The 13,813-nt window shown below is 34.3% G+C and overlaps 1 protein-coding gene across 1 annotated transcript in view; it reads right to left on the reverse strand.

Annotated features, from left to right (window-relative positions):
• Window positions 1-378: 378 nt before the first annotated feature.
• Window positions 379-13,813, reverse strand: part of LOC110094761 (vacuolar fusion protein CCZ1 homolog) — a gene marked incomplete at its 5' end in the record, with an annotated part of 33,711 nt that continues 20,276 nt past the window's right edge. Inside the window, 5 exon segments of the mRNA XM_020820082.2 lie at window positions 379-727; window positions 2,163-2,392; window positions 9,983-10,138; window positions 11,517-11,975; window positions 12,084-12,182. Of these exon segments, the coding sequence (XP_020675741.1) occupies window positions 697-727; window positions 2,163-2,392; window positions 9,983-10,138; window positions 11,517-11,975; window positions 12,084-12,182 (975 nt within the window). The 3' untranslated portion in view covers window positions 379-696.

Consider the following 13,813-nt stretch of genomic DNA (forward strand, 5'->3'; position numbering starts at 1 on the left):
TGAATGCTTTGTTTGGGCTTCAGAAAGATCTGAACTAACCTTTCTTCAATGATAAATGAAGATAATTCAACTAATACACAACTAATTTTGGTCTGTTAGTGAGATTTTTTACTATCAACCAAGAGGTCTTAAGTTCGAGTTTTATGAAAGAAAACGCTACAACAAATGAACTAAGGTTTCATTTGGAATGGCTTTTTTACTACTTCTTAAAGCAGCTTTTTAGTATAAATTTTTTATACTAAAAAGTAGCTTTAAGAAGCAGTAAAAAAGCCTTCCCAAACGAAGCCTAAAGTAATTCCATCCATGAGGTTCCAAAGTCACAGGGGGAGGACAGAGTGGGTGCCAATGATTTTAGCTATTTACTGATGCTAATTCTATTATAAGACATAAAAATATTACTAAGCATATCCCCAGATAACTATTATACAAACAAAAATGTTGTATGGTAAATGTATAATACCAATATATGACATGCCTCTTCTAATCCCTACATGCTTACTTGTTGTATCCATAAAATCAAGCCAATATTCTCAAGTATATATAATTGGCTCCAGATTACAGTAAATGCAGGTATATCATTGTCTCCAGTGTAAGAGTTATTCCATGACATTGGAGGTTCTGCTTATGAGGAAATAAGTAACATACATGAGCAAGAGAACTTACCATGCAAACTTCTCAGGTCACAAAGAAGACTCATCAGTCCAAAGAAAATGCTCCTTCGCAGTATCTGCAGATATGAAATGTATCAAAGAGTGGCGGATAAATGAGAATGTTAACTACGGAGTTGTGATAAACATAGAAGGATGATGAGAAATGATCACACTAAAACGTATGTGGGTATATCACTTCTTAAATATCAATTAGAAAAATTAGATTTCTGTCAACAGAGAAAAATAATTGCCCCAATAAAGTTGAGGGTGAATTTTTAACTTAAACATCGTTAATGATGTAATTAAGAGCTTAAGCACTTAAAAAAATTAAAAAATAGGCATAATCGCCTGTTGAACGGACGACTGTCTATGGAGGACCAAGTCCAGGCGACTAACTTTTTTTTTTTTTTTTTAAATAGTAATCAAATTTCCCCATTTATCTAATTATGCGGCCATGTTATCCCCACTTCAGCATCCATAAGTTTATTGAGCTATAGTCAATCCTTATTGCTTGTTATTATATTAGTATACAACACAAGTCGGTCTTTACGGCTTTCATTATTATTATGAGTAGTTAGTGTTATACACATTAAAATCTATGCTGAAATAGTTGTGACAAGCATAATTTTAAAGATCTGGCTTGAGCTGCAAAGTTGTGTTGTTCCATTACCAAGCTTTGTTTATATCAACTTTATTATTTTGTTATCATTATGTTATTTACTTTTTTGTCACATCTTTTTTTTTTTTAATATGAATTTTATAGATCATATTTTAATATAATCTTTACTTTTTTTAATTTCAAGCTTTAAAACCTAAGCAATTTTATAGATCATATTTTACAAAAAAAAAAAAAAATCAAAACATGCTTACCTTAACAGTCGGCAGAAAACCTCTCTCGTGCGGTCGAATGGGGGAGAAAAATAGCAAGTATCGAAAAAATAGGGTTCCCGATCCGCTTTTAAAAAAAAAAAATTTAAGAGGGCATCACCTGTTCAACGGGGCGACTATGTCTAATTTTAATTTTTTTTTAAAGTGCTTAATCACTTAATTACGTCGCTAACCATGTTTAAGCTAAAAATTTTCCCTAAAGTTGATGGATATCTTTATAAGTAAAATAACTTTGAAGGGAAAAAGGTAGACTGGATGTATGGTTAAAATTATGCAAAAAGAGAGAGGGAGACCTAATGGGTAATGCATATTTAGCACTTAACAATAATGAATTACAAAGAAAATTTCTTATGGCCAGCCCAAACGAGATAATGAGCTGATTTCTCAAGGCTTGCCAAATATAGGTAAGAAGAGAGAAGAAGAAACAAGATGATGATTACTTTAGAGCTAAAATGAGCAGACAAAACAAGCTGTCAAACTTCGGTGATCCTTTTTGAGTTTATCATATTCCTATAACTTTCTTTCAATTACGTTCATTAAAACGGTAAAACCCTCACTCAATTTGTTTGGCATTGTGAAATTAGAAGAATTTGTAATACGAAGACATCTACAGAAATGGCATACCTGTTGCTGAATTTCTCTACAGCATCAGAAGCAAACATCAGTGTCTCACTGGCCTTCTCTAAGGCCATGTAAAGCGCTCTACCTCTTGAAATCTTAGCTATAACCCATGCATTGTTTTTCGCTCTAATACAAGCTTCAAAATCTTTCTCGTGCTCGGGGTTATCCAACATTGTTATTTTCTTCTCTAAATCAACTTCTTCTCTAAGTTTGTTGAGAGCAAGCAAGGAATCCTGCAACCAATAACAAAAATCACTGCAGAACGTCAGATCATTTTTACCAAGACCATTTCTTTCTTTCTATAGAACAGGATAAAAATAAAAGTTTTCGCTCAAACAGAGATAGATTGCATAACGTTAATGGGCTTTTCACATCGTAGAAAGAGGTTCTAAACTATCCAAACCCATCAGCTAGCACCACTACAAGGTCCAAACTCATTTAATTGATAATGAGTCAAAATTTCAATATGGGAGATAATTTAGCATGAGAACAAAGATTTGTTACATGACAAGAGCAACCTCACCATTTTTGACATGAATAAAGCATTTCTGATAACATATAAAAGTGAGGCTAATAATTATAACGAAAACTCAAAAGTCGCTGAATAATTACTCAAATTTTAATAAACTCAATATCAAAATTGATTGGCTTTCTCAAAGGTGGATAGCTTGAAATTATTTAATTCAACTCCAAAAAACCTCAATGTATTACACATACATGCATATATAAGCATCTTCAAGTGCACACACATAAAAACAAACACATTTCCATAAAGAAATGCATACCAAAACCTTATATAATTTATTAAAAAATTATTAAATACAAATAAATGTATAATAAATTTAATTGGGATGGTAGAAATTACTAAATAAAATTAATAGGTTTGGCTCAAAACAATTTGAAACTAAATTTAAAATCAATCATTTCGACAAACTTCCGTTAAGTCAAAATCAAAACCTTTGATTCCAAGGCCATTGCGCGACTCTACTCGATATCAACCCTGAATGAAACAAGCGTAAGTAATTGATGCTTTTTATCATATGTATTCATCAATCATGAAGTGTAAGTTAATGGCTTCTAGTAGTACTTTTACATAAGGCAAGATTGACAAGAAAAATGTCGAAATACGCCGTTTGACATTAAAAAATGGCTCAACAAAATTATGCCATATCTTTCAATTATTGAAAATGAAAGAAACGAAAATCAAAGAATGTAATCATATTCTTGGCATTTTGATATTTCCATGGAACATTTCTTTCAACTCTCAAGATTGTTGAATTAGAGCCTTAGCCAAAGATGGACACAGGGGAGACAATAATGACCCGACTCTCTAATCTGAAATCAACACAAATTGACACTATTAATATTTGTGTTCAGGTCAGGCAGGTAAACTAGATTAAACGGGTTATTTTTTGGTTAATTGAGTCACGATGTTTCCAAAAAATTGCATGATCCATATAATAAATGGGTTAGACAGATAAAATTTGGGTTAGAAGGGTTCAATATAAATATTTTGGTCCATATAATAAACTTGTCGACTTCAGGTTAAAGTCAAATTTGGGTCAATCTCCAATACGATCCATCAATTCAAATTAACACCACTAGTTAATCAATAACAAGAATAATTCTTCCAAGTGCAAGGTTCAAAAAGGCGAAATCGAGAATCAGGATATTTTGCCTTACTATGGCGAGACATAAGCCTCAAAAAAAAAAAAAAACTAAAAAAATTATAAATAATTCAAAAAAATGACAAAAAAATAAAATAAATCATCAACATAATGACTTGCTTGAAAGTAAATATTATTAGAATAAAAAAGTTTGAAACTATATTCAAATTAAATACTCACTTAAAATTTAGATATGGCCCCGAGGATCAAGACCCCAAGGTAGTCTCATCGTTGCTTTGATATTCTTCAAAAGAATGCATATAGTTTATGTCTAAGTCATTTTCAAAATCATCTTTAGCTATAATATTTTTTTTCCCTATACTAGTTAATATTGCATTAGATATAATATAAAAAAATAACAAATTAATAACACAAAAAAATAATCCATTATATTTAAAATTACCTTTAGATATTTTTAAAGCTCTAACTTGAATTTGTTTCTTCTTTTTATATACTTAGTAAATGCTACGATAGGCCTTTCAATGTCAACATTTATTACTTCATTATCCTCATCATCATAAATCTATTCTTCACCTTCAACTTCAAGAACATCAACACTTCTAGGTGTTACCCATTCATCATCAACTTATAAGTCATCAACGATTAAATAATTCAATTCATTATCAATAGTTCTTTACATTAGTAATTTGAGGTGCTTTTCCTTCAACTTATTTTAAACATAGCATAAACAAACTTGTTCATACGTTTTGTAACCAATCAATTCCTTCTCTTTAATGAACTTGATTGAATGTGCTCCAATTACGCTCAAATGCAAAAGTCATACAAGTTAGGCTAAGAAATTTAACAGCAAATGCTTTATGTTCAAGAAAACCATCTCCAAATTGAGTCTACCAATGAATTATTAATATATATTCAAGTAGAAAGCTTAAACATAAACATGAATGCAAACGTACAGGGAAAAGATGTTTTGTAACATGCTTGATTAACTCTAAAGCCAAACATTCTATTCTTTAAATAAAAATCCTTAAGTTAATCATTTGTTTTGAGGTTGTCACCTTTAGGAACAAGCCTATCCATGCATGCATATAAGCCAATTTTTATCTCTTTATCTACATGAAAGTCCTTATCATAATGGAATTTAGGATTCAAATAATATACAACAATATATAAGTGTTGGTGTAACAGGCGGTCCCACTTTTGATCTATAACTTTTCAAATTTCATTATAGGCATCTTTTGACCCCCCAAATCTTTTGTTATGTCTTATTTAGCCCTTATTCATACGGCTTATTGGCTTTATAAATAAATCCATTGTTAGGGTCTTCTTAACATCAACCATTCTTAGTATCTTAACTAAATGTTCTGAAATCTTCAAAGCATAATTTATGTTACGCTAGAAAAAATCATCTTTCATAACAATCTTCTTCACTTATTTATCTTCTTGTTTTTTTAACTCATTAACTTTTATCTCATCCTTTAGAAGCAAATATAACTTCTAAGGGCTGTTTTAACTCAAATCTTTATAAAATCAAATATACAATCCATAAATCTTTGCAAAATCAAATATACGGTTACCGCAAATCTAATGACAGCAGGCCAAATAATTTCTTTATCAGTAAATTTTCTCACTAAATTAAGACTCAAGAGTAATTGTAAATGAACTTACTAATCCATTGTCTCTAACAAGACAAATTGATGCTATGTCAACTATCTCAATCTCTCAAACATTAAATCAATGTAGTGTAGCACATAGAGTCCAATAAAGGTACTTCCTCATCTCCATTAATAATCTCTCTACATCGTTATAAGCACGTCTATTATCTGTAACAACTTGATCTGCCAATGTCTCTTCTACTTTCTCAACTACCTCATCTAACATCTAGGTCCTCAACTCGACTCGTTTACGAGCTCGTGAACCGAGGCTCATTTATTAAACGAGCTCTAGTTTGAACTTGATGAGGCTCAACCAACGAGATGGCTCAAATCCCACCTTCAGTTTAAGATCCCGCCTACACGTTTTGAAATCTCGCTTGAGAATTCAAAATCCGGCACGTATTTTCCAAAAAAAAAATCCCGCACGTTGGAGTTTATGAACCGCAGAGCGAAGGAGGCTAGCAAGTCACGAGTTCTCGGAAGGCGAAACGGATCGTGGAACATTACAGTTCACTGACTGCGGGAGATGGTAGTTCAGGGAAGGCGGACCAGACCGCTGGAGGCTCGTCGAGCGGCTCGAGCTCGTTCGTTTACAGTGGGATGCCGAGTTTGAGCTCATATTTTGAGCTCGAGCTTAGGATTCGGCTCACAAGTCGAGCTCGAGTTGGGCCAACTTGAGCTCGACTTGACTTGTTTACACCCCTACTCCCAATAGATCGAAGCATGTTAATCCATGATGGAAACCTAGAAACATTGAATGGAATATCATTATCATAAAAGCACACAACAATATCTAAACATAATTTGTTCCTAAGTTCCTTCGTAGCAGTTGGAGGAGGAATAATTTGCGAGTTAATATTCTCCTCTTTATCAACATTCAACACAAATATATCCATTGGTCCCAGAGTGCCTTTATTAGAAGAAATAAAATGGCTTCCACCACTTGATCAATCATGCTGGAAACCAAAATACGAGTTATTTATAATCATCTCCCACAGGTTTTTTTGTGTCACTTCTTCGACAGTGCCGAACTTGTTCAAATAATTAATCAGCACACTTTTTTCACTTCATCAAGCACATTTGCACATGGTCCAATGTTGATATGTGTGCAAGCTAAGTGATCCTTAAGCGTCTTAAAACCTCAAGTAATATGTTCTCATATAAATTTTATTTCATGTAAATGTACCCTTTCTTCGCATATTCACTTGACACTTTAACTTGAGTGTCATATTTCTAAGCTGGACCTTTTCTTCTTGCACCACCAAGCATTCAAATAAATCAAAAAAAAAACAATCAACAATAAGCTCGTGAACTTTATTTGGTAATAGATTATTTGTCATTTTACTAATTATGTAAAAGTGTAATATCAAAAGATCTAAAGCAATGAGCAATGAATACAAATATTTTTATGTGATTTAGCACCTAAATGGCCTACATTCATGTGGGCTCAGAATATTTGCGCTCGGCCACTTAGCGGACCCCTTTCTTTCTTATTCGGGTCATTGTGGAGAGTTTTAATGCTTAAGTTCTGAGGCAAACTTTCAGAAAATAGATTGGGTTTGGAATAGAGACATTACCAAGAGATTTCACCCTCATTTTGCAAGGACTTTAGATCTAAGTTCAGGTTTCCTATAGGCGCAAACACCTTATAATTAATTACCCCTCCCGATAACAAGAGAGAACTTTCTGTTGAGTCTAGTAATTAGGTTGTTAAGCCTAAGTAAATGTCCCACGGCTACCAAGAGGGGGGTGAATTGGTAGTTTTAAAAATTTTAAACCCTCTTAATAATAAAGTTGAACCGAAATAAAATTTTCTTTTAAAGTTCGTAGAAAAATGTTTTTCAACCACACATTGAATGGAATATCATTTTCATAAAAGAACACAACAATATCTAAACATAATTTGTTCCTAAGTTCCTTCGTAGCAGCTGGAGGAGGAATAATTTGCGAGTTAATATTCTCCTCTTTATCAACATTCAACACAAATATATCCATTGGTCCCAGAGTGCCTCTATTAGAAGAAATAAAATGGCTTCCACCACTTGATCAATCATGCTGGAAACCAAAATACGAGTTATTTATAATCATCTCCCACAGGTTTCTTTGTGTCACTTCTTCGACAGTGCCGAACTTGTTCAAATAATCATCACACTTTTTTCACTTCATCAAGCACATTTGCACATGGTCCAATGTTGATATGTGTGCAAGCTAAGTGATTCTTAAGCATCTTAAAACCTCAAGTAATCTGTTCTCATAGAAATTTTATTTCATATAAACATACCCTTTCTTCGCATATTCACTTGACACTTTAACTTGAGTGTCATATTTCTAAGCTGGACCTTTTCTTCTTGCACCACCAAGCATTCAAATAAATCAAAGAAATAAACAATCAACAATAAGCTCGTGAACTTTATTTGGTAATAGATTATTTGTCATTTTACTAATTAAGTAAAAGTGCAATATCAAAAGATCTAAAGCAATGAGCAATGACTACAAATATTTTTATGTGATTTAGCACCTAAATGGCCTACATTCATGTGGGCTCAAAATATTTGCGCTCGGCCACTTTGCGGACCCCTTTCTTTCTTATTCGGGTCATCGTGGAGAGTTTTAATGCTTAAGTTCTGAGGCAAACTTTCAGAAAATAGATTGGGCTTGAAATAGACATTACCAAGAGATTTCACCCTCATTTTGCAAGGACTTTAGATCTAAGTTCAGGTTTCCTATAAGCGCAAACACCTTATAATTAATTACCCCTCCCGATAACAAGAGAGAACTTTCAATTAAGGCTAGTCGTCAAACATATACGTAGTATCTAGTGTATAGTAGCAGCATGAGTTTAGTTTTTTTTTTTTTTAATATTTAAAATTGAAAAATTTCACCATCATGCACTTAAAGAGGATGGTAGAGGAATGGATGATAAACCCGATCAAGATCCTATGATTCCGTTGTCCCGGGTCATCATGGTCCCTGGTTTACTTAGTTAGAGGAGATAGTCGAACCAACCTGACAGAAGGATCCTTATCAGCAACCATAAGTTGTGTCGTCCAAGCGAACCTTGCAGACCTAGGATGAATATTTATCTAAAGGGATAAATTTGAATCCGCCTTAGCTAACAATCGCTGAGGAGATATTCAGCTACTATGAATATGGAGATGCACATGTCTATATAACAATCGAACAAATGATGAGTCAGTTACATGCCACAATAGAAGGAGATGAGCAAAAGAGGAAGTGAGATCAAAGAAGAGACAAGAGAGGAAATAATGAATGAGAGGAAAGACTGGAATAGAGTGAACAAAATGAGAGAAAATAGAAAAGTTAACAATCTTTTGTAATAATTATAATATAGCATTACATTTTAATTAAATTTAATTTTAAATGTTTAATTATTTCATTTTTAAATGAGCAAGTTGTTCTTAAATATATAGTACAATGAGAAAATGATTGAGTCACAAGGGAAGTTATATTGCCCAAAATATTATAATTGATGTAGAAACTGTATTTGTTTACTAATAGGGAAAATGTTGCTCCCCAAAAAATGTGGCAAGGGGTTACTGCCAATATTAACATATAGGTTTATGACAACTTTACAGTAATTAATAATCTACGAGTGTATTTGTCAAGAATGCGCAAAAAATAACATTTTTCGATAGATTTTGGGTCACCAAAAAGTGTTCATGACGAAGATTTTACTAGCGGTTGGTATTCCACCCAAAATACATTTAATTTGGTATATTATGATATTTTTTAGATACGTCATGCAGTAAAATAGTGATTAAGAGTTATCTTTCACCAATTAAGTCTTATCCGTTATGACATAATCAAATCAACACCAACAGCACATGCATGCACCATACACTAAAGCCAAACCAAAAAGAGGTGAACCAAATTAAGGATATCACAATAAAAAAGAATATAACTTGTTCTCGTAATCACATTAGCAATTATTTAATACATCTGGTTCTAATAGTCACAGCCGCACAAGTGTAATCCAAATTAACTGAAATTGAAAATTATAAAATAAAAGAACTAAATAACGAAACTGACTAAACTTATTAATATCATTTATTTGTTAGTTACTTCCAATGAGAATAAACTTGCAAATCTCCATCACCCAGCACCAAGCCCTTCATTCTGAAAACTAAGTAGTTTTCAATAACATATTAGTTGAGAGGGAAAATGCTCTAGGAGGATAATAAGGTGGGATGCTACAGATTTCATAAATTATATTAGCAAGCTTTATCTTGTTAAGGGTTAATCAAATATACCACTAATCTGGGTATGGCAGCTAAAATTTCGCAATACTAGAAGACTTATCAAAATTTTTTGACTCATTTGATAATGCAAAGTAATGTAAAAGACATGCAAAATTACCATAATAATTCTACTTATTGAAGAAAATCAAACTAGGGAAATTATGGCAGGGTCAAATTTTATGATTATGACAGCTTTGAACCTGCTAAAGCATGCTAGGGTGCAAGTTACTCAAATTAATTTGAATGTCACAATAGAAAAAAACTTAAGAAATTTACAACCAAACCTTGCTCAGAGTTGTGACTTTGGCTGGCGGAGAAGCCCTTGAAATGTTTCTATCACCATCAAGCAGCAGATAGCGATAGCCACTCACATGATAAGCATTTTCTCCACCCCATCCTCTGGATAATTTCTCCTCAATATTCACAATCTTTTGCGACACCTAACAAAAATTTATAAGCGGGACATCAATTAACACTTTGCAATATGTTGATCTTATGTAGATGGCACGCGATATAGTGTTTCTAAGTTGAATTCAAAATCCGGCTCTTGAATTAGAGAGAAGAGCCCAGCATAACCAAAGCACTTCACAACAACAACAACAACCAAAGCATTTCGCAGTAAAAAAAACAAGAGATTGAAATGCAAAACGCCAATTCAACTTAGCAGTAATCTTTAAGATTGAACTTCATGAGATATTCAGGTTTTCAACGCCGCAAAATTTTTAAGGATATCCAATACCCTATAATGGAAACAAATAACTAAAAAGAGCCAAAAAAAGAACTTCAAAGTGAGAGGAGCATAAAATAGGCTTATGAGATTTTGATAGGAAACCTTGTAGATCTCAAGTAAATCTTATAAAAATCTATATTTCAGCGAGACTTAACCACAAATCTCCAATCAAACTCGGGAAAAACAACAATTAGATTGTAGGAATTGATGAATAACAGAAAGAAAATGCCAAGATACAATTGATCCTCTATTCAAGAGCGGGATCTTTATCTCCCAACTTTCTAGGCGCCACTAGAGCCCAAGAACACCAAAGAAACATAGATCTTCAGCAATAATCAAGATAACTATAACCCTAATTCCAACCTCATACATATAGCACACAAAATTAACTCTAAAAAAAACTAAACAGCCCTTTTAATTCAAATTTTCCCTCTCAATCCCTCTTCCTCTCTCTCTATACTTAAGCAGTGGGCCCCACATGAGGGGGGTAGAACCCACTAGGGGGGACAACAGCAGATTTACGCCTGCTGTAAACCAATGTCCGGCCCAAGTATTGAGCCGGATGAACCAGTCCCTCCTGAACTGGTTCCAGTGGTATCTACCTTGTAGCAGGAGCAGCCAACATACACCCTCCCTCCTTCCCTCTCCCTCTCTCACAGGCAGTAAGGTAGGTGGTACATTCCACCGCAGCCTGTGAGGCCAAACCTCCTAAATGAAGGGAAGGGGAAGAAAAGAAAGAAACCAAGCGCAAGAGGAGAGATGCAAGCAACACCATAATTATATCATAAAATGAGAAAAAATTAGGAAAATGTAGCCATCTAGAAAATTGTACTGACAATATTCAAGTGCACTTTTTTCCAACCCTTACGGTAGTAAGGTATGAATGTATGCTCCAAAAAGATAATAATAAGACAATGTTGATGCTTAAAGAAATTGATCATAAAACATGAATACTTCAACTAGAAAGGCCTTTCATCAAACGCATGCAGGGTGGTCGAAGAAAATAATCACACTGCATTTTCCTAAAAAAATTAACACTAATGCGAAAAAGATAAAAATTAAAAACCTACTGTAGAAAAGATGCTTACATTTTCCAGAAGTTGATTCTTAACCAAAGCTATCCCTTGTTCACCATTTATTAAAGAAGACACGGGAATGAGGAGAACTATTGTCAGATTCTTGTATTGATAAACACAAAGATATGTACGCTCATGTGTCTGCTGCAGCCATAGTGTTGGTGTTCGTGGCAATGAAGTACCTACTTCCACACCCCACACATCAGTGACAAGAAATCCATCACCTCCTTTGGACCATTTGTCCCGTTGTAAAGGCCGCGGTACATTAACTGTCCTAGGTTGCTCCCCAGGAGAAGCATCATGAGATGTGCCATGTGACCCATCTAATGCAGCACATACAGCAGAGACTGTGGAAACGTTAGACGCAGACTTTGACTTTCTTATATAGGACCAGGAATTCACACTCAGAGAGGATAAAGCATGTGGACTCAACCTCATAACACAATATGCAAATAAATTTGCTGTGTCATCCTACAGAGATTAATTAAATCATAAAACAAAATTATATGTAACTTTAAATATCAAGCAAAATTGAAGCGTTCTCAAGCATGCCAGCAGGAATAGGAAATACCACCGTACAGGAGAAAGCGTTGTAGACACTAATAGGTCTTGAAATAAAATGAGAGAGTTGTATATTGTGTTGGCACCGCTTGGAGAACCTAGAACTGTGACTAAAGACTGCCAAATAAAGCAAATAAAAAAAAAACTTAGTAATTGAAATTACAGCAAGGAAGATATCAACAATTTTCACCATCTCACAGGCATCACTGCAAAGGGCATGGCATTCAGTAACATGACATCATAGCATGCCAAAGTGCCAATTTCATTAAAGAAATACTGGACTGTACCCCAGGGTTGTGAGTTGAACTATCATTCTAGCTAACGATAGGCTGACTAGTCATTTATGCCACTCGTGTATTCAGTAATATTACTAAAAGAGGAAAGCAATTTTGCATAAAATTTCTTATTACTCCAGAACAAAAAAAGGCAAAATTCGTAAGTTCGTATGGATAAAATTGCATGGATCAAAAAAGTTTTGTTGAGAAAGAAAAAGGAAGTCGTTTAGCAAAAGCGTTTTGGTGTTCAGTCGAGCTACATAAAATATATTTGCAAAAAAGCTTGGAGGAATGGGGTTCTCGATCCATATACTAAGGGGCTGTTTGATTTTGTGAAAAAGGAATGCAGAGTCAAAAGAATGCAATGTAATTGAAATATTTTGAAGTTATTTGGATGAGTATAAAATAAATGTGGGTTATTACTTTTTTTACTTGAAATAAAATGAATATAGTGTAAAACCCAACGATGGTAGCATCCAGTGGCCGGTGATGGTGATGGTGATGGTATTGGTGGGAGAAAGATAGCAGGTGCGGCGCCACCGCCGTCCAGCAATTGGGGTCAACATAAAATGAAAACTCCATTAAAAAGAGAGGAATACATGCCTAAAAGAAAGAATATCTAAAAGAATTTGTAGTAACAAGATTTATTTTGGCATCCGACAACAAAAAATGCATTTCATCACCAATATGACAGGAAGGTAAAATTAATGTGTATGGGCTGGTAAACAAAGAAGGCCAAAGCTAACTTATTATTTTAAGCTAAAATCTAGTTCAAACACAAATTATTGGAAAAGAAATATCATAAAACTGGAACCCACTGATTCATAGGGATGATGATTCATCAGTAAAAAATTTTGTCATCACCTGCCAATGGGTAACTCATTTTTATGTTATGCTACATGAGGAAATCCTTATGAGTAATGATGAATGTAGCTCTATTTTGACAGGAGTGTAATGCATGAGCACATTGAACATCAACATTCAAGTTATATGCCATGTTTAACTTCTAGAGCAATGCAGTCTCGGAAGTCTAACTTAATGTTGCATCATCTTGAGTAGAAATGCCCTTTCAAATTGCCACTAGAAATAGCACATACACTACGGGAAAACACGCGAATTCCGTCGGATTTTCCGGCGGACAATTCTGGACGGTAATAAACGGCGCAGGTACCGGCGGATTTGCTCTACGTAAAGTTTACGTCAACCTTTCCGGCGCAAAATACGCCGTAAATTCACCGACTCAGGTTCCGCCGGCAAATCCGACGGTATAGGGATGCCTGAACCATTTCCGTCGCACGTTACGGCGGAACCATTCCGGCGTATGTTACCGGCGGACATGGCGCCGGCGTATTTAAACTCAACGAAATATATCCGACGGATTAGACGTCGGAAATTATACCGACGTCACTAGTGTTATTTGACCGATAAGGAGATGGCAGTTATCACATTGTACATCTTGCTTAACTGTGATGA

The sequence above is a fragment of the Dendrobium catenatum genome, unplaced genomic scaffold (assembly GCF_001605985.2).
Source record: "Dendrobium catenatum unplaced genomic scaffold, ASM160598v2 fragScaff_scaffold_659, whole genome shotgun sequence".
Lineage (NCBI taxonomy): Eukaryota > Viridiplantae > Streptophyta > Magnoliopsida > Asparagales > Orchidaceae > Dendrobium > Dendrobium catenatum.